We start from the raw sequence: 27,506 nt of genomic DNA, 5'->3' as shown, positions 1-27,506 counted from the left end.
AATGCTTGTCTAATGCTTGGCGCAATGATGGAAAGGATCGAAGAATCAAAAAGCCACGTCGCTATGAACGCTTGGAAAGAGGCAAAGGTCTACGTTCACAGATGGATGTTCTTGGCTGATTAGATAGAATTTGTATAGAACGAGTTACACACAAAAATTATTAGGCGATTGATAGCAATGGAAGCCTTAAAACTTGAATGAATTGAAGGACTTGGTGACAAAGTCACCAACCTTCAGAACTATAGATCAATCAGCCTACTTAAGCACATCCATAAAATCTATACTCGAATATTAACATCAATATTAGAAGTCAAACTGTATTTCTATCAATCAAGAGAGCAAGCACTTTCCGTTCATCGTGTGGGACAAAAGTTTGTCTGCAATGCAAACGTATTAACAGAGAAAATAGTCGATTGTAACAGTCTACTGGTGCTAATTATTTAAAATTTTAATAAGTCTTTTGATACGGTGAAAATGTGTAATATGTTAATACCTTTTAAAGAATACAGAATTTATTCCTTGTACAGCAATATTATCGACAACATGCACAAACATAGTAAAATTGTATAGCATCACGGTAAATAATGATATCAAAACAAGGGGATCCCATGTAACCAAAGCTATTTACCACTATTTTCGAGAACTCTTTTAAAATAGCTGGGAAGATAAAGACATGAAAATAGGAAAGGCGCCTGGTTTTAACAGAATACAAAATACAATTTACTGCAATACGGCCAAAGGACAAGAAAATAGTTGGCTGCTTTCTATTCATGCATCTTAACATCTGGAAACCTACCAAAAGCTTTGAAGGGAACCAAAATAGTTACTGTATTAAAATTCAGTAAACCTCAGAATAAAACTCAGAACTATCGTCCAAAAGCCAGTTCAGCTGCCGCTATAAACTGCTGGAACAACTTATAGGCGCATAAATTCTTAAAAATATTTCGTTTTATAAAAGTTTACTGGATCTCACGTTTCACCTGTTCTTGTTTATGCGAATCCTAGAATATATCATTTACGTCTTCAAAGGTATTTAATTACATTGTGAAAATCTAAATGAATACTTCGTTAATGTGAGTAAAAATATAACATCAATTATTTTGCTACAACAAGTTCCCATTTCCTATCTCCCCAATTTAAAAAAGGTATCGAATTCATTCTTTATAAGACTAGTTGTTAAATCTGAACTGATCGAAACAATAAATAGTATCAATAGCAAGTCTTCCTGTAGTACTGATGGACTATCCATAAAAATTTTCTTAAATCTCCCAAAAAATGTGTTGGAAGTCCTGGTCTCACTAAAGTGGTTAACGACAGCCATTCGACAGCCTCTTCATAAGGGTGGTGAAAAATTGAATGCCTGCAACTATAGACCTATCGCATTATTACCGGTACTATCCAAAATTATTGAGAGACTTATAAAAGCCCCACTTATGTCCTTTCTCATTGAAAACAACATTTTTATCACAAAATCACTTCGTCTTTATATTTAATAAATGTACCAGTGATGATGCTATATTTTTTGTACTACATGAGGTTTACCAAGCACTAAACAATAATTTTTACACCGCCACTGTTTTTTATTACTATGCCAAAGATTTTGTTTGTGTACATCACGGCAATTTGATAAAAAACTAAATTTCTACGGAATTCGAAGTATTTCTTTGAATTGGTTCCAATCTTACTTGGGAAATAGGAAACAACTAGTTAGAGCAACTGATACTGATTCTAGCCATAAAAGCATTGTATGTGGAGGAACACAAGGTTCAGTATTGGGTCCTTTATTTTTCCTTATCTTTATAAATGACATCACTAAATTAAACATTGATGGAAATTTGTTTCTTTTTGCTGATGATACCAGTATCAGGTGGAGAAACTCTAATATTGCAACTCTTCATGCAACTATAACTTCTGATCTGCTTAAAATAAAAACCTGGACCGACTCTAATTTACTCTTTTAATGTGGATAAGACAGTAGCATTATCCTATAAAGGAGCTCCTTAACCCTTCTATTGTTGATTCTGTAAAATTTCTTGGTATTTTATAGACAACCTTAAATGACCCCTTCATATCGATTTATTAAGTATGAAACTAGCCTCAGCCTGCTATGCAATAAAATCTGTTTTGAAGGAAATCAATTTAGGATCTTACAAAATAACATATTTTTCTTTGTTCGAGCCTCATCTTCGATATGCCCTTCCTTTGATCTTCCAATTTGATGTTATTTTTAAATTATAACAAAGAGCAATACCCCGCCTGAGTGGCCTCAGAAGAACAACACATTGCAGAAGCTACTTCAAAAATCAAAGCATTTTAACGCTTCCCTCTTTAAATATTTTAGAAACTGTTTGTTTAATTCGTAAACACCTACATGTTTGTCCAGCAAGACCTAATCATGACTACTCCACGAGAAATTCAACCTTTGATGTTTATTTATTGATCCCGTTCACTGAGTTTAGAAATATATATTCGGCAAAAAAACTATGTCACCATCTCCCTTTACAACTTAAATCTGCAACATATTTTCCCAAGTTCCGTAAAATGACAAATGTACCTTATGTACAAGTAACTAAAGTATTGTTATCTATATTTGGGTATCATATTCAGTAACTTCAACTTATTAGTTCGGACGTGTACGAACTCATCACTATATAGCCCCTCATAAAATTATTAGACCCTCGGAGATATAGTAAACTGATCACCGGCATCCTTTGGAAATTGGTAAACTCATCGCCGCAGATAGGTAAACTCATCACCGGGATTTTTGCCTGGTTTCTAATGCGAAAGATTGCCTCTTACCTGTTATACTTCTCGTTTATGTGATAATTTAATAAATTCAAAAATTGTTTTAAGTAAGTTGCTTTAAAATTTAACTGAGATATTAATATGTCTCACGGTGTGGCCTATTAGACGTATCTGCCAATCTAAATGGTTTTGAGATCTAGAAATTTAGTTGCATAGGATTTCGATAGTGAACTTTAAAATGAAAATATTTGTCAATATGTGCTATTTTTGTTTATATCGGAAGTAGTCCCAATTTCGTAATTTGATTTTCATTGCATTTTTATATTTCTCATTGAATTCTCGAGATAATTTGTTAAGCATACATTCGGTCTAAGTCTTGCCGTTTTGGCGTTATTTGACTATTTTGAAAATAATACACGATTTTGGACAGTTAGTAAATATAAAATATCTGAAAAATAGGAAAAGCTAAAAACTTGAGTGTGCTATTAGTGCATTGAAGTCGAAGGAAACCTAATTTTTTACACGTGCAAAGGTTTACATTTTATGGCATCATTGGCGGAAATTTTTAAATTTGAACTAATCAGCAATGCATTTATTATGACAGAATGTATCAAAATGCTTAAGTACAGCTTCCTGTACTTTATCTTTCAATGACTTGTACAAAGATCCCACAATTAGAGTGCTTTTAAAAGCAATATTTTTACATGTTTTGGTTAGTTTTCGCCATTATTTGTAGGAGTCAGATGAGTTGTTCATTTCATTTCATAAACATCATGACAACTAACCTCAATTAGTGTAAGATACAAAATAATTTTTATTCTGTAATTTGTACTAATTTTGTTTATTGTAGCACCCTGATGATGCAAATAGAGATTTGCGAAAGCTTGGTAGTTTAAAAAGAGTACTTCTTTGTCCTATCTTCGGCTGCACACCCAAATATATAGTTGTGTTTGTAGTCTAACTGATCAGCGTTGACTACAAGCGTTTATCGCTTTTTCAGTATATGTATATAAGGAGTCCAATTAAGTTGGTACCATATGGAAAATTTTTTTATTTTTAGTTTTATGAAAAAAAATTTATTCTCTAGTTCTGAATGATCTAAAATTTCAGTCATCAGAATCAGATATTAGTATTCTTCAGTCATTTACGCGGTTCGTTAAACAACATGAATTTTACTAAGACTTAAGAATATCCACAATTCATTTTTTTTTTGACAAACCGCGTATAGAACTAAAAAAAAATTTATATCTGATCATTGTATTCTAGGTTTTAGATCATTCAAAACTTTTTATGTAACATAATTATTTTATATAACAAAATTCTTAGAACTAAAATTCATAGAACTAAAAATAAAAAGGTTTCACATATTATGGTGCCGACTAAGGCTAAATGTCATACAACTGATGAGTAGAAATGTTATACCGTTTTTGTTCAGTTGTTTCGCACTGGTTTTCGCGAATAATCCTGACCAAACAGAAAAAAATCAGTGTAATTAAGTTCTTTAAGTTAACTGTATAAGATGTTTTTTGTAGGCAAGGCATAATATTACTTTGTTGCTATAGATTACCTTTTCTGATATTATATTTTGAGGTTTCTAATTAAATTGTTAAAGTCACATTGTTATATGTATATATATATATATATATATATATATATATATATATATATATATATATATATAACAATGTGACTTTAACAATTTAATTAGAAATCTGAAAATATAATATCAGAAAAGGTAATCTACAGCAACAAAGTAATATTATGCTTTGCCTACAAGAAACATCTTATACAGTTAACTTAAAGAACTTAATTACACTGATTTTTTTCTGTTTGAACAGGATTATTCGCGAAAACCAGTGCGAAACAACTAAACAAAAACGGTATAACATTTCTACTTACCAGTTGTATGACATTTAGCCTTACACCCTTTCGTTGCACAAGTCCACAAAAGGCAATTCGATTTTTTTAGAGTCTTTCGCAATCAATTGAAATTTGAAATTATTGATAACCATCATTTTTTGTCCGCGTTGGCTCAGGAAGTAATAAATTAGCAGTTCACTATACATGTTGAAGAAACAAGGGCAAATGAAGAGAAATTTTTCTTTTCGCATGATTTTAGGTAGCTATCAATAGAATTTAGTGGAATTCCCAAATAAAAACCAATAAATTGCAGTTGCATTTAAGACATCTGGATTTTTATTATTCTGTGAAATTACCAAAAACTAGCCGTTTGCTGGTATTTTATGGTCTATACCTGATCCAGGCTTCAGGTAGGCCAGTGATCGGTTTACCAATCTCTTAGGGTCTATTTTGAAAACCCTACTTTTATGGCGGTGATGAGTTTGTACTATGTACGAGGGTATTTATGGTAATTGGTGATGAGTTTACGTGTACCCATTAGTTCGTAAGGTTTTATTATGCAATTTATTTAAATATTACAATGGATTGTGTATTTTATTATTTTTTATTTTGTGATATTTAATGTGTAATTTTTGTGATTTATGTAATTTCTTTAAATTTTAAGTGTTATTGTTATTTTCTGACTTTTTGTAAACTTTGTCCATACAATTGTACAATTCTCAGTCAATTTTCTCTTCTATTCATTAATATGTGTGTCTTTGTTCATTGCCGTTGTGTTGTAAGTGCTAATGTTTACTTTCACTATTTTATTATAAGATTATTGAATTGTTTTTTAGCTTTTGTTCTCCCCGTAATCCACAGGGTAGTTAGATGTACTGGTCACCTGAAGTATAATATTTTTGGCTATAAAATTAACCTTATTATCTATTATGCGAAGACAATTCTTAGCCATAATATTTCATGTTTTATTCCGCCTTTCAGCAATTTCATTAACATACATTATTAACATAATTAAACAATATTTTCTGATTATCTCATCCAGTGCTATGAGTGAAAATACACATGTTTACTGAGCCCTGATTATCGTGGTTTTGAGTGAGCCAAGTTAATAAAATCCTTTCAATAGCACCAAACTTAGGAGCCCCTGTAATGCTTGTAAGATTGCGATAAACTTTATGAGGCTTATTTTTATTTATAAAAATTTGCAATTAACCCTTTAATTTTTAATTGTGCAAAAGTTCTGCTTATAGATTTCATAAAAGGCAACAATCTTTCTAATTTGTCAATGTCCGAATATTTTTATATCATTTTGCAACACATAATTTGAAATCTCCTCTAAAACCGAATATAACAAATACACAAGTCATATTCCATAAAAAAAGGATGAGAAACTTTATTATAATACATAATATAAAATGAAATGTAAAATCAGAAAATCTTGAAAAGAAGTAATAAAATAAGACATTATTTGTAAACTTGTTTTAAATAGTTAATGTTAATATTTGTCACAGTTTTTATTCACATTAACATTGTGTTTAAATTTTTATTTATAATAATTTATTTACTCTACATTTTGAAATTGTGGATTTTTAGTCCACCTTGTATCACACACAAGAATACATTTTCAAGCCCACTCTGTAAACTTCGGCTAAAAACTGATTGTTGTTGTGTTGCCTGAATTTAAGGCAAATATTTAGTTTTTTAAACTACCATGTATAATCTCCACCACTACCTAAAAATTCTAAAAATAGACCTGATTCACTAGATACCTGAACAGTGATTGGTGCAACGATGATTGTTCAACCAATAATTTTACGAGTTGTGAATAAACCGTCGTTTGAAGGTTATCTACCTATCTTCTGGTTGTGTGTACTTGCCCGAGTCTACTTGCATACCGATGCAGGTATATAAAAACTAAAAAGTTTCTTGGTATACCCACAGCCCCACAGCACATTATATTTATGCTGTGTTAATACGTTGGTACCGAAATCAACTTGACAGGACCTGCCAGACAGGTGTTTCTTTTACGTTGTATCCGTATATTAGTTCTAAATAAAAGAACCCATCTATTGGATGTAAAAATCTGTCAAGGATGTGGAACTTTCTGCATCTGCATATGGGAATACCTGCAACTTCAAACGTAGACGCGATTATACGATACGATATGAGATATGCAGAGATATGATTCGCAGTACAAGTTCTTTAGTAATCGCTACTGTGGTACTGTGTCTTTTTGCTTTTTTCACAGTAAATGCGCATAATTACTATAGTGTAGAGTCGTAGGGACGTGCATTTAAAAAATCGAATACAATTAATTTTCCATGTTTTATTAACCGCAATTAGCCTAAAAATACTTTATTATTTCAAAAGATATATTATATAATAGAAATAAAAAAGCATAGTAAAAATTGAAATATAAGAGATGATTTTTACAAACATAAAAAATACATTAATAGTAAAAAAACCCAAATATTTGATTATATTGTAAAATAATAAGTATGTTCTTGCTTTTTGCTATTATTTTTACTATCAACATTTGTTTAAATTTATTTAAAATAGCATAAAGTTGGATATATTATGTATTTATTATATCTTAACAATACATTAAGCTCATGATATAATATTAATTCATATTTACAACTGAAATAAGTATCTTTAATGATTTCGAATCGACCTCCGATGATATGGTTTGTTTAAGGCTACAGCATTGGCATTACTGACATTCACAAACCTTCCTCCTCTTCTTTCATGTTTCGAATTGGCGTCTAGGTTATTTTAGATGGTACTTGTCAACACGTGTTGTGAAAAGATATAAAGAAAATAGTAATTTTGTTTATAAAATAGAGTTAAAAATGTCTGTTTGGCAGCGTGTGGCGTATGTATAGTTCATAGTTAAAATATTTAATTGCTTATGTTTACTTTTTTTTAGCAAACCCACAACACGAAAAGGGAAGAAAGTGTTATTAAAGAAAGAGCCGCAAGTTATTGAAGGACCTAAGAGAGCACTATTTTTTCACGGAAGAAAAAGCTCGGAAAAAGTGAGGTGTTTGTTGAAAGATCTCTTTGATTTCAAAAAGCCCGACGCAGTTAAACTGAATAGAAAAAATGATATCACAGTGTTTGAAAATGCCAAGCCTGTTGAAGACATATGTAGAAAGCATGAAACGCCTCTATTTATGTTGGGTTCACACAGCAAAAAACGGCCAGATAATCTAGTTGTAGGTAGAATGTTTAATTACAATTTACTAGATATGATAGAATTATATGTAGAATCTTATGAAGGCTTAAAAGAATTCGCAGAATCTAAAATTACTCTTGGCACCAAACCCTGTCTGATTTTTAATGGACCTCTTTGGGATCAAATGGATGAACTCAAACAGCTCAAAAATTTGTTTATAGACTTTTTTCACAGGGAGTGTGTAGAGAATGTTAGGTTGCAAGGTATAGAACACAGTATAAATTTTAATGCTACACCAGATGGAAAAATATTGCTCAGATCTTACAAGATTTTATTGAAAAAGTCTGGAGTGAAAAAACCGCGGGTGGAACTGGAAGAAATTGGTAAGTTTTAGTTGAAATATTTTATAAACAGTAAAAATTAATTTTCAGAAAATATGAGGTCATTAGATTCATGGAAGAAAATACATTTTCAGTGTCATTTTTTATATGACTGTTGTTTATGATATAAATTATTGGTTCTTAGTTAATTTGTTCTAGATTGAGAACAGTTAGTCAAGAATTAAAGTAATGGAGATAATTTTTTCTCTATTAGGTACACTACTTTTTGATGGAAACAAATAAATCAAGGAATTTTTTTGTGATAAAATGATGTAAAATCAAGAAAATTTATTGAATGAGTATGATGCAAAAAACCAGTGTTATATTTTTTGCTTTGAAGTATAGAAAAAAAATGTGAATCAGTGTCAGTGGTAGTTGTAACACAGTGGGCCAATAGACATGAAACATTGTGAAAACTAATGATGACTTAAGAAGCAGTTGAAGGTTCAATGATCCGTTCATTCGCAAATGTGAAACTTAATCTCTAATGAGCAGTAAAGTTTTAATTTAAAGCCATTTTATTTGAAAACCTTAGCCATTATGAATGTCTATTTTAATTTTCCCATTTGTGTCAATTCTAAAAGATCAAGCAACAACAAACACAATAGCTGTAACTCCGTAACTGAAAAAAGGTATAAACTAAATGGAAATCAATTGAATACAACTTCCTCCTACAATTAAAAACACTTTCTGTTCTTTCAATTGCTATTACATTATAATAAAATAAACACCAAACATATAACAACAATGTGACCGAATAAACAAACCAGAAACTATAAAGGGAATAGCCTTAAATCTTAAAGGTAAATTAGGGAAATGAATGGGGAATGAAGAAATCATAAATATATGTTGAAATTATGTTCTCTACAATTGCTTGCATAAAAATAATGGAAAGCGGTAAATTTATACTAGTAGTATTTCATAACACCATCAATCCATCTAATGGCATTATAGCCCAAATCGGGCCTTGGCCTTCTTCAACAGGCTTCTCCAATCATTTCAATTTACCGCTGTTCTTTTCCATGAACATGTTCCCAGGCAGTTCCTGGCATCCTCATCGACTTCGTCTTCCCATCTCTTTTTAGGTCTTCCAACAGGTCTTTTTCCCTGCATTCTTGCATTTAGTAATTTCATAACACACTAGCAGTAAACTAAGATGATTCTCCAACATTAAAGATGTAGAGAGGTGATCTGAATAACTAGGAAGCAGGCTTTAAAAATAAAGAGACCAAGATCTAATAATTAAAAAAAAACAAGTATGTCAAAACATTTCATAAGATGACAAGATGCTCATAGAAGAAAAATTCCTTTTCTTGAAAATTTTTGTTTTTTGTAAGCAATTGAATTAGTTGAAATTGCAATAAATAATAAATTAATACACAGTAACTGAGTAACAATTACAGTAATAGAAGTTGTGTAATATACAATAGAAGTTATATATAATAACACAAAACACCCTAGTTTATATCATAACAAATTCTCTTCTATTGAGATGACAATCTACTAACAAGGTATTACACCAGTACTTCCTGTTCCCAGAGTTAAGAAAATAATTTAGGGTGCATGATTCTACAGTTAACATTCAGTTCTAGCTGAAATTTCACACTGGATACTGGAAAACCTTAGCAAAATTACTTTTTATATGCATTAAAAAACTCCAGTGCATTGAGTTAAAGGGAGACTATCATGTGTTTTCTCAGTTAGGCTAAATTAATGCCAAATTAGTCTCACACATAGACATATAATACAAGATAGACCAACTGCTGCAATATAGTCGCATTGTAGTGCAGTACGATAGAGAAAACTGACACAAAACAGTCCCTGCATCTCTGTCTAATGGAGCAGCTTTATTGACCATTTGACCTTCCTATTGGTCATTTAGGTCACATAGTCGATAAATATGGCAAATAAGAAAGAGATGCAGGGACTGCTTTGCATCAGTTTTCTCTATCGTACTTGGGAAACAGGCTGGTATTGCAACAACCAGTCTATCTTATATTATAGGTTTATTGTCTCACTCATTTTTAATAGTTTAACCCCTGTAGGTTATATGGGTTAAACTTGCAACCCTATAGGTTATAATTAGTCCAAGCTAAATTTAATGGCATAAAGATACTGTAAAATTCTATGAAACAGATTAACTTTAAAATCTAGATTGTCACATATATTTTCTAAAATTCCTAAGCCTACTGTAAAGGTTTTTGTATATATTTCAGCATATTCTTCACTGCCTGATGGTATACCTGCAGCACTTAACTGAGCTGCATTAAGAACTGTATGTTTTCCCTTTGTAAACCTTTACAACAAATTTTCAATTTATCATTCACATCTGTATTTCCACAATATTGGAAAAATTGTTTTCTTACACCTATCTATAAATCTGGCAATCATGAGTGTGTTAAAAATTATAGAGGTATAACTATTCAATCAGCAATCCCGAAACTTCTTGATAACTTGGTATAGATAAATCTCACCTGGGCTTGCAAAAACATAATTATTTATGAACAACATGGATTTTCTAATGGGAAGTCAACAGTAACAAATCTTGTCGATTATCAACAATACTTGTTGGGTGCGTTTGAGAATAAAATTCAGATCGACAGCATTTACACTGATTTCTCAAAGGTCGTTGACCAGGTTAATCATAACCTTTTGATCCACAAACTTCATGCATCTGGCTTTGGTGACCCCATTATTAATTGGATTAAAAGTTTTCTGATGGAATGTACACAGCAAGTTCCTATTAACAATTATATTTCAAAATAATTCCAATGTTGTTCTGGTGTACCACAAGGGTCTCATTGTGGTCCCTTCTGTTGATTAACAATATTGGTAAGGCTATCAAAAACTTACACTTTTTGCTGTTTGCTGAAGTTATTTCTTTGTATACATGATAAATCGGATAGAGATCTCTTGCAAGATGATGTAAATAATATATGTTTATGGTCGAAAACAAAATGGTTTAATCTTAAATCCAACCAAATGTTCTTGTACTTAATTTGGTCATATAAATAATCTAATAGCTAATAGATATATTCTTAATAATAATTCTTAAGTACCCTTAGATTCAGTTACTGAGATTAGAGATTTGGGTGTATTATTGGATTGTGCATTGACATTTAGAAGCCATTTTCTTAAAATTAAGGAAACAGGATTTCGGTAATCTTGGTTTTATTTATCGTAACAGTCATGATCTCTCATCTATTGTATTCCAATTATTGTATTGCTCTCTGGTAAGCTCAGGTCTTGAATACTGCTCTGTTGTTTGTACCCATTTCATCAAGTCTACATTGATGGATTGGAAAGTGTTCAGCAGAAGTTTCTGAAATCTTTAGCTTTTAAAGCACATATTAATTTAAGAAATACTGAAAATTATTTGGTAGATTATTCTGTAATAATGTCTCGATTTAACATTGCTACACTAAAGAACCACAGGTTGAGAGCTGATATGTTATTTTTGTTTAAAATTATAAACAATGTTATTAATTGTCCCCCGTTATTAGCTAATGTGTACTTAACAGAATACATAGAACTCAGCACACTGTACTCTTTTATATTCCTTTTCATAGGACTGATTGATCTAAAATGTGATATTTTTTTACCTTTTGTGATTTAATATACTGTTTTAATGTACAAATTTTTACTGTTTATTTCTTAGTTGATGTTTTGATGTTTATTGTACATGACCTTTACTTTTTACTTATTTTTGTATTTTATTGTAAATGGTTCTACCTTTAAAATAAATAAAGGTTTTTGTATATATTTTAGTATTAAATTGTTAATCAGTGTTTTATCTGTAAATTCAGCAATTTGTGGTTTTTTAGTAAATATTTATATTCAAAATGAATTGTTATAATTGTTCAGTATGTCTAATTTCTGGTTTAATATTAACAATAAAAGGGCACTTATTGTTGTAACTTGAATAAAATTGACTACACCTTTTTTAGACTGAAGTTGTAATGATAAGATCCTATCAGAATATGGGGTAAGACTTATTACAGACTAGTTGATCTTTTTTGCAACTAAAATAGCAACACCATTATGATAATTGACCTCATTGTTACCTGAATAATACATGGTTCTGTTATTTGTAATTTGTTTGAACCTGGCCACTGTATGTCACTTCTACCTAGAAAATCAATTTGGAGGTTTTCCATTTCAAGCAGTACATTCGCTAATTTACCACAGGTTGCTATTTTTAATGTCTTAAATGCATAGGGATTTCTCTGGTTTACGACCTGGGAGGACCTGTGGTCTACAGCTATTCTTTACCTGCCGGATCTTGGATTCTGTGGCCCATAATCAGTAAGTTTGTTTACTCTTTGCATTTGCCATTCATGACTTTACTAGAGGTACTCTATGAGTCTGTAATGCAGTAGTTCCCTGTTGCCTTCTGCATCCTTATGCCATTAACCTATTTTTCAGTTCGTCCGCCTTTAGGGCCAGTTTCCAATCCCTGGACCAAAGACTGCTCTTCCACTTACTAACTCATCCTGCTGAATCCATTAAGTCAGTGGGGGATTGCTTATTCCGGCAATCATTCAGGGAATTACCTGTTGGACCTGTTACAGGTTCCCCATATTTGCATAATAGTTCAAAAAATTCTTGATTAATTTGACTTGCTGGCTAAATATAAGTTAATAATATCTATCCCTGTTGGGAAATTTAAATAAAAATATTGAACTTTTACTTTAAATTGATTTAATAATCTGCAACTAAAGTGAACATTGTTGTAATGATTACCAATTTCTCATTTGAAAAGAAAATTTAAGAAGAGAGATAATTGTTAAAATGTTAATTATTACTTTTTAAATAAAAATGTAAATTTATAGTGTTCTTTTATTATTTATATATTAAATTATTAATATTACATCTGGTTTCAGGTCCCCGAGTAGATTTCACTCTTAGACGATCAAAACTTCCTGATGAAGATCTAATGAAAGATGCATGTCGCAAACCTAAAGAACTAAAAGTTAGTAAAAAGAAAAATATCAGTACAGATGAATTGGGTAATAAACATGGTAGAATACATCTTGGCAAGCAGGAAATTAGAAAAATACAAACTAGGAAAATGAAAGGTTTGAAAAAGACTGCAGCTGAAAGGAAGGCAGAGAAAGTGAAGATGATTAAGGCAATGCAAGAACAAAACGGAACAAGTGAAAATGGACATGGTGATCGATAGTAGTGTCTCAAAGGTGTATCATCTTTGTTGAAGTTGTGGTGTTGCCATTTTTAATTCATGCCTCTCTATTTTTTTCTTAATTACTATAACAAACTATTGTCAAAATTTCAGCATGTGTAGTACTAGCAAATGATATTGTTATCAATAGCGATTTTTAGATTGATTAATTGAATTATTTTATGAATTTAACTAGTATAATATTTTTTATATGAAACATATATTAGTGCGTATTGGGTTTAAGACTGACTCGTCTGCTGTGACGGCAAACGGCGTGATCTTGCTTATGTTGTCATGTCCCTCTCCACTGTATCAACGTGTATACTCAGTGCGTCTCACCACTACAGTATGCTTGACTTATTCGCTGATTGTATGTAGTAATTTTATTTATATTATTATTGGTTTTAAAAAGACAATTTTTATATCTATAAGGCGTCACGTCAGGGCTACAATATCATAGAGTTTTAATAATTTTACATATTCTAAGTATAAAATTTCTTCTATTATTTTTATATTGGGCTAATTTCACCCTCTTCTTCTACGTCCATACTATTGAAGATTTATTTCAAGCTACTGTTTTACCAATACTGGTTTTTGTTTGTTATATCTTACTGGATATGAAAACTCTCGTGCTATCGTCACTTGTCCGAAATTATTTGAATAATTTGGAAGTAGGTACTCCAGTCGTCAGACCAAAATGACACTGAAACTCTAAAAATCATACGAACAAGCTGAATTTTGCCGAGATAATTTTAAACAAAAATCTTAATGAGCATTGATTTCGCGCGCGTAACTGACGCAAAATCGACGGTCGCTTCGAGCGTTGTTTCTAAGAGAACGGTTCATTCTACACAAAAAATGCTTTTAAACATGTTTGTTTAAAATTATCTCAGCTAGATTTTTTATTTGAAATATTTTTTTCTGCGGTGTACAGGTTCTTGGTAAATCGATTTTTTTGCGTTTTACCTGTTAGGTTCTTTAAATAATGTTTGGAAAATGTGTTAAGAATTAATTTTATTTTATATTAGGCGTAATGTTACAGACATAAAAAGGCGCCATACCTTTCTTATTACACTTGACTTATATTATTATCCTATGACACAGTTGTTGACAGTTGTTACTTAAGACAGGAACTTGCTGTCATTGTACTCAAAATTGAGTGTACTTTAACATTACCCTCCTTCAAGGGGGGTTTTAGGGGGAAGCACGGGGGTAAAAGTAGTAAACTTTTTTGCATCTTTTTTGGGGTCCCAAAATACATATGCTCGGCAAAATTCAGCTTGTTCGTATCATTTTTAAACGTTGTTTAGATAGAGCTGAGCTTTGTTTAAATAAAGGAATAACTGGAAATGGAGGTTATGATGATATTCCTAACTACTAAAAGTTATTTTCGTGTTTTACCATTTTACATTGTATTTGGAGTTCTTAGGCCGTGGTGTGGAATTGTTTCTTCCTGACCTTTTGTTTGCAATTGCTGCAAAAGTTGCGATGCGGGAGCTGACGTAGACATAAACTCATGTCCTTTTCTATCGCTTACTGATTGTAGCGCTATTTATAGCCTTCGTGTACTCCCAGGATCTGTCGTTTAGTCCTAATGGGCAATTTATTTTTCGGTATGTGTGGAGAAAGTTTTATATGTTGTAGACAACGTGGATCTTCGGCCTTTCTTGTATCGTGTTCGTTGGTTTGAAGATGAACTTGACGTCATGTATTAATAAGATTCTGCCAGTTCAATTTAAAGCTTTTCTTACCATATATTAAAAATTGTTACAAATCGAATAGACAAAATCTTGGCAAAACAGGAAAAGTCCATATTTAAACCAACAAAGGTGATCCGTTATATGCTCAAGGAATTTACCACATTTCTCAAAGTTGTTGTTCAGTGTCTGTTGGAACAACATTTATTATAAATATTTGTTGTTTGACGAACTATAAGAAAAGTTGTCGTTTCGGATGTTCAGATAGGCTATTTAAGTTAAAAAAAAACCTTTAATTTTAATTGTAAATAAAGTTTGTACTTTCCCATGCGTACCGAAAATTCGAATAACGATTCGGACAATAGATCCCTAAGATCACACTATGGCTACAAATAGCGCAGTTACTCAAAAAAGATCATCAGTGAATGATAGCGGTGATAAGAGGTTCCTCTCAATGCGCTGAGCTTTCGACATCCTCTCTGGTGTCTTCTTCAGGGCTTCGGGGGTCTCGTTCTCCTGAACCCCCAAACACTACTATAGTGGTCACTAATCACTGCACTGCTGCTACTGGGTACAGCGAAAAGTTCATTTATACCGTCTATGGTGACGTAGTTTGGGTGGTGGTTGACGTGAAGGAAATCATCTATTTTATTCAGACAATTTGGTCTTTTTCCAATCTCTGTGGCTTCTCGGATATTTCTTGGTTTATAGAAGTGGATGGGGCTATGGTTCAGGAGTTATCAAAATCAATATTGTCAGTATGAAGATGATATTGACCTAGAGCTGAAAGTGGATCGGAATTGCCAACAGAAATTGCGAATTGGAATGTTGGCTTTGATTGATCGGACAAGAGATGAAAGTTTCTTGTGGGGGGGGGGGGGTTGGTGTAGTTTTTACTCATCTTGATTTAAGGATTTTGTCTATTTTGTCAGTGACACCTTTGGTGATATGTGATATGGAAGAAAAGTGCCTATTGATTCTATTTTCTTTACCATTTCTTTCGGCTCCCTTATTTTTTTCGCAGTCCGTTAATCATAATAATAGAACGTCTTTTTTACATCTTTTAACCATTTCTTTTTTGGCCTTCCTCCCAACAGTATTTTCTTTACATCCCTATTTATGTCACAGCTTGCGCTTCACAATCATATTTTTTGGACTAAACTTGGTTGATAGTACATTTCTATTACTTCGGTCGTCCGTTTTAACACCTCCATAGATCTTCTATCAGCGGTCTAATTTAAAGATGTTCTTTTGACATTAAAAACAGGTTTCACGTTCGTACATTACAGCAGGCTGTATTACATCTTATTCATTCGATTTTTAGTTTTTCTAGATATCTGTTTAGAATTGAGCATCTAGTTTAGGGCTCTAAAAGCTCCTCTTACCATTCTTATTTAAATTTCCGTATCTTCCTGTCTTGTTTATAACGGTCATCCCTATTTACTCAAATTTACTTACCGTTTCAAATTTATATTCTTTACCGTCCATACTCCTGAATTTTATTAAGGAGTATGGACGTTACCTGTTTCCTGCGTACCTCCTTTCAAGCATTTTTTTTGTTTTGTTTATATTAATCAGGAGCCCAAATTTCTTTGCTGCCTCCTCCACCTTTTTAAACATATTGTTAAGTTCAGTTTTTGATCATGTGATAAACGTTATGTCACCTGCAAAGGCTAATTTGCTGCCTCCTAATTACTCCTTCCGTCTGTATACTGCTTTCCCCCTTGTCTCAATCATCTACTTACATTTAACGTTCTTGAGATCTCTACTGTGACTATTTTGTGTTTCCTTTAGTGTTAGTTTTATCATTTTTATTAATTTAGCAGGAATTCCTAGTGTTTTCAGGACTGTATATGTTTTCCCTCTATGGAATCATACGCCTATCTAAAATCCACAAAAAGTATTGTGGTTCTGCTCTTTCATAAAACCGGCTTAGTATTCCCCTATCACCTTATTTTCATATGTGTTTAATCCACTTTTTTTAATAGTGACAATATCTTATATGAATTGTAAGAAAATTATTCTCCTGTAGCTCTTATCACCTCGTTTGTAGAAAAGGCATATCACCGCGTTTTCCATTCGTTCAGAAGTTTTTTCTGGTTCCATATTTTCTTTTTTACCGAGGCAGTCATTTAGCAGCTGTCCTCCCTCCCACTTTTAACATTTTTGCTGTGGTGCCATTTTCTTCAGGAGATTTTTTATTCTTTAACGTTTTGGCGGATTAATACCTCTATGGAAAGTTGTCACTCCATCTTTTGCTCGGTCGCCCGATACTTCTTCTGCCGATTGCTGACTTATCTCTTGCTATTTTGACAACACGGGTCTCCTCCATTCTGCTTATGTGGTTATACCATTTTTTTTTCTATTTTGTGTCCATTCCTTTATACACTGTACGTTACATTTTCTTCTTATGTCTTTACTTCTCTTTCGATCTCAGCGTATTTCCTGTAATTCTTCTCAGTACTCTCATCTCTGTTGTTTCCAGTAGGCTTAGCGTTGTGACTGTGTCGGGTCTTGTTTGTGAGGCTTATGTCATTATTGGTCTTAAACTGGCTTTATAAATTCTTGACTTATCTCAGTGTTAATGTGTCTGTTTCGCCATATAGTGTTATTCAGGCATCCTGCCAGTCTATTTGCTTTTTGTACTTTATCTCTCACTTCTTTGTCCGGGTCTCCATAGCTGGACAGTGTAATTCCCAGGTATTTTATTTTTATTACTTGTTCAATACTGATGCCATCAATTTCTATTTTACATCTGGTTGGTTCTTTGCTGACTACTATTGTTTTAGTTTTCTGAGATGAGATTGTCATATTATATTCTTTTGCTCTTATGTTAAATATGTGGATCAGTCTGTGCAGACTATCTTCATCTTGGGCTATCAATATTGCGTCGTCTGCGTAACAGAGTATTTTTATTTCTTTGTTTACCATTCTGTATTCTCTTCCTTTATTAACGCTTTTGATGATTTCGTCCATGATTAAATTAATGAGCATGGGGCTCAATGTATCCCCTTGTCATTCCACTGAATACAATGTACCGTTACAAAACACTGGCCACGAAAGATTACATTTTGAACACAGCATTGCCTTTGATGTACAATTAAATTCTTGTACTGTCCATTTATAGATCATGTTCATTCTTGACTATAAGGACTGTATCATCTTTATGATGAAGGAAATAGTTTTTCAAGGTTTACAATTTGATCTATATGCTTACTTTTATGATCCCTGGCTTACGTTAGTCTTAGTCATCCTTTATAAATGATCCCACCAAATTTGTTTGTCGTCGTTAAATATTCCTTCTTATTATGTCTTTAAACCTTTGGGCCATCATATGCCCACAGAGGTCAAAATATTGTTTTGAAATATTTTTTGTATGTCAATGTTATATTGTGGTATCACCATATTTAAATTCTCTCGTATCTGTGCATTACCAAGTAATTTTTAGTTTTAGTCTTATTCTAAAAACTATTTTATTGTATGTTTTCTGTTTTATCTTATGGTTATTACAACATCGGCAAACGCTCTTTGTAGATTTTTATTCTTTGTAAATATCTATATCCCAGATATAGCTTCTTTAAAAGTTTCCAACACACCAACTTTCTTTTAGCGACTCTGGTTAAAGCATTCAACACTTTCTGTAGTATCTCTTTTTAACTTCTCCAGCTTCTTGTATAACTTGTCGTTCTAAACCTTATGGTTTTAAATTAATTCAGACTCGATTCACTGGTTAATTCCAAGACTTTTTAAATTATATGTATCAATCATCATTGGTGCTAGTAAGTCTTGGTATTCCTAAACCTTTTTCTCCACCCTGTCCTATTCTTTGCATCTTGGTGCCGGTTTGCCAAAATTTCTTCGCATCCTTATCTACATCATCGTCCATTTCAACCTTGGTCTACCCAGTCATATAGTTCCGTCTGGTTTCGCCAATAGAGTGCGTCTTGCAGGATAGCTTTCGTTTGCTCTTGCCAGATGTCCTGCCCACTGTAGGCGTCTAATTTTTATTATATATAACGCCAAGTTCCATTATAATTGATTGTGCCTAATATTCTTAGTCCGTTTTTATCTGTATTAGATAAACACATGTCTCAGATCCATAAATTAGGACTGGAAGTATTAAGATTCCTTGTACCACTATCTTTGTATGTCAGCTTCATTATTTCCCACATTCGTAGTTTTAAATTCTTTTTACCTAAAATTATAAACTAATTATATTTATTTATTCCTAAAACCGTCTTTCTAAAAAATGTCTTTTATTGTCTTATAAGACCTTATTTTCTTATCAGCCTTTTTACCTTATTTACAGTGAAGTATAAAAGTTCAAATTGAAGTTTCGTCAATTTTTCGGCAAACGAAACGTCCAAGTTGAGTTCTTCCTTATTGAGGGCTTTCATTTGATACATTCCTTGACCTTGGGTGATGCCTATACATATTTCGATGAGGAATAATATAAGGATAGTAAATGATTGTATTATTCGATATTTGTTTATCAAATTGTGCTGTTTAGTTGTCTTATTGACGTTCTATCTTGATTTCTCTTTAGTAATTTCATCCATTTTAGTTGTTTTTACTTTGTTATTGTTTTTAGCATATGTTCATAGTGACGCATTCACAACATTTATTTTTGTACTATCATTTCAGTAATATTTTGATTTTTGTTTTTAGCTTCAATTATATTATTTTAAATGTTTACATATTAAGTTATAAGTAAAAATTTTTATTAATATCTAATAGCCATAGCCCTATTTCTCCGTTACCAGTTATAAAGTAATTTGATATTTTATGCAAATATTGTGTATGCTCAAAATATCAGACCAAGTAAATCTAAAATATCTCTTTAATAAATGAATGAACTGTCATTTGCTAGAAATATTATGACGTTATAATAAAGAATAATTGTTTCTATTTTATGAACTATCGTTTTTTATTAAAATTTGGTGTAAATATTTGTTGAAAAGAATTTTATCTAAAATTGTTCATTATAATAATTGATATGGCAACATTCATGCTTTGTTGTGCAAATTTATAGATACTTTAAATATTTTGTTATAAATAGGATAAGTTTGTACATATTATTTACTACTAATACGGTTATAAAAAATATAAAATAAAAAAAAAGGACAATCGTCGTTATTATTTCAATATCCTTGTAAGTCATGGCAACTGTTTCTATAAGTATAAAAGAAAATTGCATAGATTTGTCTATATACAATTGCATTGCATGATACTATAACTAACAAGATAAGTCAACGCGCATGTTCTTGCATCTTTCTCGCACACCTGTGACGTACGCCCGAGACAACTTTAATAATGCCAAGTTAAATGCTCTATCAGTTGCTATCCTGTGTTCTTCAAAACGTAGTGAATGATATTTTTATTTATTTATTGATGTAGTAGACTTTGTATACTATATTGTTATATAAATTTTGTGGTGAAAACATTCAGTTTAGTGTGTTAATATCACCTAATTTATTTATCGTACTCAACTTCCTCTCGACTATCTGTAGCTACTTTATAAAGAAGACTAATTATTTGGTTGCCGTAATGTATTGTGCAAATCTGGCAGGGACTAAAGCAGGGAGATGGGCTGGCACCAACATTGTTTAACCTGGCACTGGAGTATGCGGTTAGGCAAATGCAAACTGGACGAGAAAACCTACTGACCAATAAAACGGTTCAACTGGCTGCCTACGCCGATGATATTAATATTATAAGTAGAACATCAACAGGAGCACAGGAAGCATACGCAGAGTTAAAAACACAAACGAAAAGGCTAGGTCTGGAAATTAACACAGAAAAAACAAAAATAATGGTACAGACGAGAAGAAATATAATCCCACAAAACATTATGCATGAAGATGACATTGAAACGGTTGGAAAGTTTACATACCTGGGAGTAGAAATATATGCCGATGGAGCAGAGGATGGAGAAATACGAAAAAGGATAACGCCGGCATACAAAGCTTATTTTGCCCTCTCCCATATATTTCGGTCTAAAAGTGTCCACCGAAATACAAAGATGAGAATCTATAAAACTTTAATTCGGCCAATAGCATGTTATGGCAGCGAAGCATGGGTCCTGAAAGAAACATCCAAAAACAAACTCGACACATTCGAAAGAAAAGTACTGAGGAGAATACTAGGACCTGTGAGGGAAAACGGAATCTTCAGAATTCGATATAACAACGAGCTCTATCAACTGTATAAGGAAACACCCCTGTCAGACTTCATTAGAATACAAAGATTGCAATGGGCCGGACATGTGATACGAATGGGAGAGGATAGGCTACCAAAACGAGCACTGAACGTCAGAATGCAGGGAAAGAGACCAGTTGGAAAGCCAAGAAAGCGCTGGGAAGACACAGTAAGCAGCGACGCACAAGCACTTTTAGGAGTCCGTGTATGGAGAAGAGCAGCCACAGACAGACAAGGGTGGAGGCAAAAAATAAAGGAGGCCAAGGCTCATTTTGGGCTGTAGTGCCGTAGAAGAAGAGAATGTATTGTGCAGTGGTGGGTTATTTAAACAATTATAATAAAAAAAGTAAAACTTTTTCGAAGTGTCGTTTTTTTGTGTTTCCTAGACACAAACAAATGCGTAAAGTATGGCTCTTCAAGTGTTTTCGGCGGGACAAATTTAATGTAGAAACCGCGAGAATATGATCAAAACATTTTACATAAGCTGACTATTGTATAAAAAAAAACTATTGAGATTGCCTGACAAACAATGGAATATTACTACTAATAGTATAATTAATTATGAAATTGTCACTGAAGAGATCTTTTCCTCGCAAATCTTCCTATTGGCGATACAGAAATTAACCCTGAAGATTTAATTGACAGTCATCAAGATTTTATTAATTCGAATATAAAAGACCTAGAATGTTATGGATTGGAAAATTTAGTCGGTTTCATTGTATTTAAGTTACAAAAAAAAAAAGAAATACTTGGATATATTCCGGACGCTAACGATAAATCGTTTACTTGGGTAAACCATGTTTCTGAGGGTGGTTTACTCAAACCAACACTGGAATTTATAACTAAATGTAGTGAACTGGAACATATTTTTCATTATTAAAATGGCGACACATTAAAAATAACAAAAAATTATTTAAAAATATTAATAGAAGCTGCAAAATATGTATATGTTAGCGAAGATGTAAAATTATTTTTTTTAGATGTAAAATTTATTTTAAATAAAAATATAAGATAATTACAATATCCGCAAGAGAAAAATTACAAAGATTGTAAAATAAATGTCTAAATGATATTCATAAAGTCTCAAGTATGACCCGCTTTTCCTTTATGGTTCAAATTCTTTACATTTTACCGGCCTTTTATATTTAATTTATGTTTTGTAGCAATATTTATTTTGTTTGTAATACACACAATCAAATCGTAAATTCATATATTTCTTTAATTCATTTTATAAATTACTTATTAATTTTCAAACCACGGTTTCACAGAAAGTTACTAGTTATGACTTCTTAGTGCAACGTTTCCATATGATGCATCGTTGAAATAAGATACACGCAAGTCCCCTGGCTTTGTCTCGCTATGACGTCATGCGCGAAGTCGATTAAAATTAGAGCAAGTGAGCATATCTTGTTTGTTATAGTATCATGGACGTTAGACGAGTCTATTTCCTAAAATTGGTCATCCGGGATATACTTCTGCGTCCAGGGCTTCCGTCTTGCACTCAATTTTGTCTTGAATAATCAACTGTAGAAGTCGATATTTATTATTACGGCTACGATATTTATAATATGGCTAAAGTAAGCCAATTTTCTATTCTTTAAGGTGTTAATAATGTCTCTGTCTTTCCTTCCTCTGATAAATAGTTATGTTAATTGTGTGGTGTATATATGAGACCCTTAACATACTTCGGTAGTACCACATTTCAAAATGCCCCTAATCGTGTTATGGCATCTTCTGTAAGACTCCGGCTTTCTACTCCGTAGAGGAAGACACTAAAGACGTAACATCTAAGAGTTCTTATGCGTATATTGATACTTTTACAGATAAGCTGCAGAGAATCTTCCGAAGACCGTTAAAAGAGCTTCTGCCATTTTCAATACGAGTTGTTATTTTGTAGCTTTTATCCCTGTTATCCTTAATATTGCAACCCAGATATTTTCTCTACTCTTTCTAACGGTATATCGTTCATTGTAATTTGTTTATGTTGGTGTTCTCATAGTGTAGTCGGCGGACATAAGCAAACAAGTCAATTTTTGAGAAAATTTTTGTATTTATTAAAATTACCTAAAAAAATATTATCTAACGCTGGAATACAAAAGATAACTGTTATACCGGTGGTTCCCTATCAAATCGTGATCTTTTTATACTGAAAATGTTATCTATTTTAGAGATAAACTTAATCAATCAAGTCCTTTTATCTGGTTTAGGTCGGCGTATACCTAACCAAACGTTTGACCTAACTGATTAGGTACAGTTATCAGAGAAATTGCTGGCTAGTGAAAAGACTGAGGGAGTTATGAAAAAAGGATATTATGTAAATTAGTCAATAAATTTGTAATTTGGGTATTGATTACATTGCGTTTCTTATCACTTTCAATGTTTTCGTTAATATTGTACCGTGTGAAATGTATAAGTATGCACGTATAGAAAAACAAAGCACAAGGAAACGCAAAGCTGAGAAGAAATTACAGCAACATTTAGGAAAAGGTTATCTCACGTTATAAGGAAAACCAATATGTTCACGCGAAGCCAAAATATTAAGCTCATGTCTAATAAAATGTAAAGATCGCTTTAATGCAAACGAGTTAAAAAAATCGGTTGCCTGTAAAGTCGGTTTTACGGGCGAAGATTTTACGTGACAACGTCTTTTTCTCGGTAGAATATTTATTGATATGAATATTATTAAATTGCACAATAGGAACAAGGAATTGAATGAAAATAAGAATTGCACAAATTTTAACTATAGAAATATATTTTGTTTACTAAAACATTGTACATGTAAACTTAAACTTAACTAATTTCCAACGCGCCTAATTCTCTAGTGCTGCGCACGCAGCGGACCGATCATGTTTGAGTGGGAGAGAGACGCAAGGCATTCGCCGGTCCGGCGGGCCTCTCTCTCGTTCGGTGACTCATCGTAACAGACGTGAGCGGGCGTTACACTTTTTCATGAGTGACTCCGAGCCACAACCTAATTTAAGACGTTGTCACGTCAAAAACTGTTTTGATGAATATTGGGGTTTGGGTTCGTAGTCAAAGAGAGTAACATACATGGCATCTCTTATTCAAGTGAAAGAACCTGCTTCACATCGATCAAGAACAATGGATCTGATCAAGGTTAAACTCAGGTCAAGAACTTTGGTTTATTCTCTTTTTATAAACTGAAATAAGGAGCCTATCTATCGTGGTTGTCTTCTTAACGTTTTCGATGAAAGCAAAAACTTTATTTTAACTATCGCCAGTAAGATACAATCTACGATCGCAGGTACTGATGTAGAAGATAAAAGAGGAAAGACACCAAAAACGAAAATTAGTGAAGAAAAACGAATAGAAATAAAAAATCATATACTTTCATTTTCACTGTACGAAAGTCACTATTTACGAAGAGCACACTTCGAAGAAGTACTTACCATCTCACATAACTTTACAAAAAATGTACGAATTGTTCAAACAGTCCACATCTGCGCCCACATCTATCAAAATTTATTCACAGGAATTTAAAAAGCCAAAACTTGATACATGTTTTACCTGCGATAAATTTATTATGCAATTAAAAATTTGTACAGATGACCAGAAAGAAAACTCTCTTCAGACCACAAATCCCACCAAATGGAAGCTGATCAAGCGTATGATGAAAAAAGGAAAGATACCGAAACTGCCAAAACTGTTCCACATTTAAGGACATACACTTTCGACCTACAGTGCTTACCAACACCAGATTTAAAATCATCTGTTGCATTTTATAAGAGACAGCTGTGGACGTTTAATTTGTTTGTTTAATGATAACAGTACAGGGAAAGTTGTTTGTTACATGTGGTATGAATCGGTTGCAGGTAGAGGGACGAATCAGATAACATCTTGTCTGTGCAAACACCTGCAAACTATCGTACCAACTGAGACAGAACATGTATTTTATTTTTCAGACACATGTGGGGGACAAAACCGTAACTCTCATGTATGGGCATTGAATAGATCCTCATCTAATATTAAGCTAATGGATTATAAGTTTATGGTACCAGGTCACACTCACTTGGAAGTAGATACTGATCACAGTATAATTTAGAAAAAAAAAGAAGAATTCCAATATTTCACCCTCATGACTGGATGCAACTTGTACGTTCAAGCAGCTCTAAATTCACTGTTATGGAAATGTCACAAACAGACTTCTTTGATTTCTCATCTTTACTTAAAGGTTGCATGGTACTAATAAATAAAGACACTGATGGTTGTCAATTCCGATGGCTTCGATATACGAAATACTTGGCAATCGTTCAATTCATAGACAGCCTTAATAGAGAAGTCCCATTTAAGACTATTGATTTCAACAAAAGAGGGGATCAAGTACCTTCGGAAGTTCCAATTATAACTAATCAACCCGTCCCTATTTCTAGAGAGAAAAAAGCAGACATTATCTCGCTACTGCCTCTAATCCCTACCTTATTTCACAGTTTTTATCAAGGATTGCATACGAATGCTACAAATCAAAATACTCACCCCGATCTTGTAAGTGATGATGAAGAAATAAATTAATTCACACTCTATGCTTTTGTTCTTTTAAAATTGTATTTTTTAATGTTTATTTCGTAATTATAATAATATAACATTTATGTTTTTTTTTATTTTAAAATTTGCACTTCATTTATACCTTATAAGATAAGTTAATAAAGAAAGACGTACCTAACTGGACAAGTCAATCAAAATCCAAAATTTTTGACATTTATGTTGTTTGTAACTCATTAAATTTGGAAATCCGTGAAAAGTTTACAAGATGTTACGTGTGGTCTGTACTTTTGTATGGATGTGAAACTTGGACTTTAAACGCCGATATCATGAATAAAATCGAGGCGTTTGAGATGTGGTTGTATCGAAGGACACTAAAAATTCCATGGACTAGCCGAACTAGAAACGAAGAAGTTCTTCGAAGAATGGGACATCAACGAACTCTATTAAATATTATTAAGAGGCGTAAACTAGAATATCTTGGACATATAATCAGAGGACCAAGATATGAGTTCCTTCGGCTAATTCTCAACGGTAAAATCGAAGGAAAGAAATGGATAGGACGGAAGAAACTCTCTTGGTTGAGGAATTTGCGGCAGTGGACAGGTTTGACAGCGGACCAATTGCTACACGTAGCGCAAGATCGAGATCAGTATAAAAATATTATAAGCATGGTAGTCGCCGACGTTCCGTAGAGATATGGCACTCTAAGAAGAAGATGTTGTTTTTAATTTGTATTGAAATAGATGTATCCTATGTACATAATTTTAATGATTAAAAGCTACATTTACTCATGCGTTTAATTTTAAAATAGTTTTTATCACTTCCTGAAAAAACTCAAATTTGGACTTGTCTGCTTTTGTCCGCCGACTACGCTATTAATGATCATTATATTTGTCTTCTTACAATTTAGTTTTAGGTCGTATTTGTAACATGTTTCTACAAAATTATCCATCATCCGTTGGAGCCCCTGCGCCTATCTGCCAGCATTACGGTATCGTCTGCATATCTAATATTGTTTATAAGTTGTCCACTTACTGTAATACCATCTTCTGATTCGTCCAGTTTCTTAAAGGATGTTTTCAGAGTATATGTTAAATAGTGCTGGTGACAGTAAACAACCCTGTCGAACTCCTTTTCCGACTATGAAGATCTCAGACAGTTCTTCTTCGCATCTCACTGTTGGAAATATAAGTTTGAGATTAGTCTCATATCTTTACCATCGAGTCCTATTGCTTTTAGGATTTCGATTAGTTTCCCATGTGGTACTTTGTCAAATATCTTCTCGATATCGATGAAATATGCATACACATCCCAGTTGGCATCCCTGGCTCTCTGTGTTAGAACTTGCAAACTGAAAAGTGCTTCCCTCGTTCCGATTCCTGCTTTGAATCCAAATTGAACTTCACTTAGCTGTTCTTTCAATTTGGTGTATATGCTCGAGTAAATAATAGTAAGGAGTACTTAAAGTATATGATTCATCAAACTAATTAATATTATGTTGTTCACCTTTCCTAGCGTTGTCTTTTTTCTAACATGGATTGTATCTGATAGTTCGTTCCGAATTCAAATTTGACACTGTACGTTTAAGTTTTTACTATCGCAATGAGCCGTGTTAGAATATATTAAACACTTTCACTGCCTGGGTCAGAAATTTTTTCTACTAATGTTATCATGTGCACTCTCAAAATCAATGAAAATATGGTATGTGTGTGTTTTTTATACAAAATTCGCTAGTTTTTTCTAGGATTTGTCTTAAGACTGACTAA

At 32.6% G+C, this 27,506-nt stretch overlaps 1 protein-coding gene across 1 annotated transcript; it reads left to right on the top strand.

The window, feature by feature from the left end:
• The first annotated feature begins 7,361 nt into the window (after window positions 1-7,361).
• On the top strand, window positions 7,362-16,951 carry Non3 (Ribosome production factor 2-like protein Non3). Its single transcript, XM_072522717.1, has 3 exons — window positions 7,362-7,480; window positions 7,535-8,166; window positions 13,047-16,951. Exons 1-3 carry the CDS (start codon window positions 7,458-7,460, stop codon window positions 13,343-13,345), a joined length of 954 nt encoding a protein of 317 aa, XP_072378818.1. The 5' UTR covers window positions 7,362-7,457; the 3' UTR covers window positions 13,346-16,951.
• The last annotated feature ends 10,555 nt before the right edge of the window (window positions 16,952-27,506 follow it).

This window comes from Diabrotica undecimpunctata, chromosome 2 (genome assembly GCF_040954645.1).
Source record: "Diabrotica undecimpunctata isolate CICGRU chromosome 2, icDiaUnde3, whole genome shotgun sequence".
NCBI classification, from domain to species: domain Eukaryota; kingdom Metazoa; phylum Arthropoda; class Insecta; order Coleoptera; family Chrysomelidae; genus Diabrotica; species Diabrotica undecimpunctata.
Note: the sequence above shows the minus strand (reverse complement) of the source record. Positions and strands in the feature narration are given on the sequence as shown.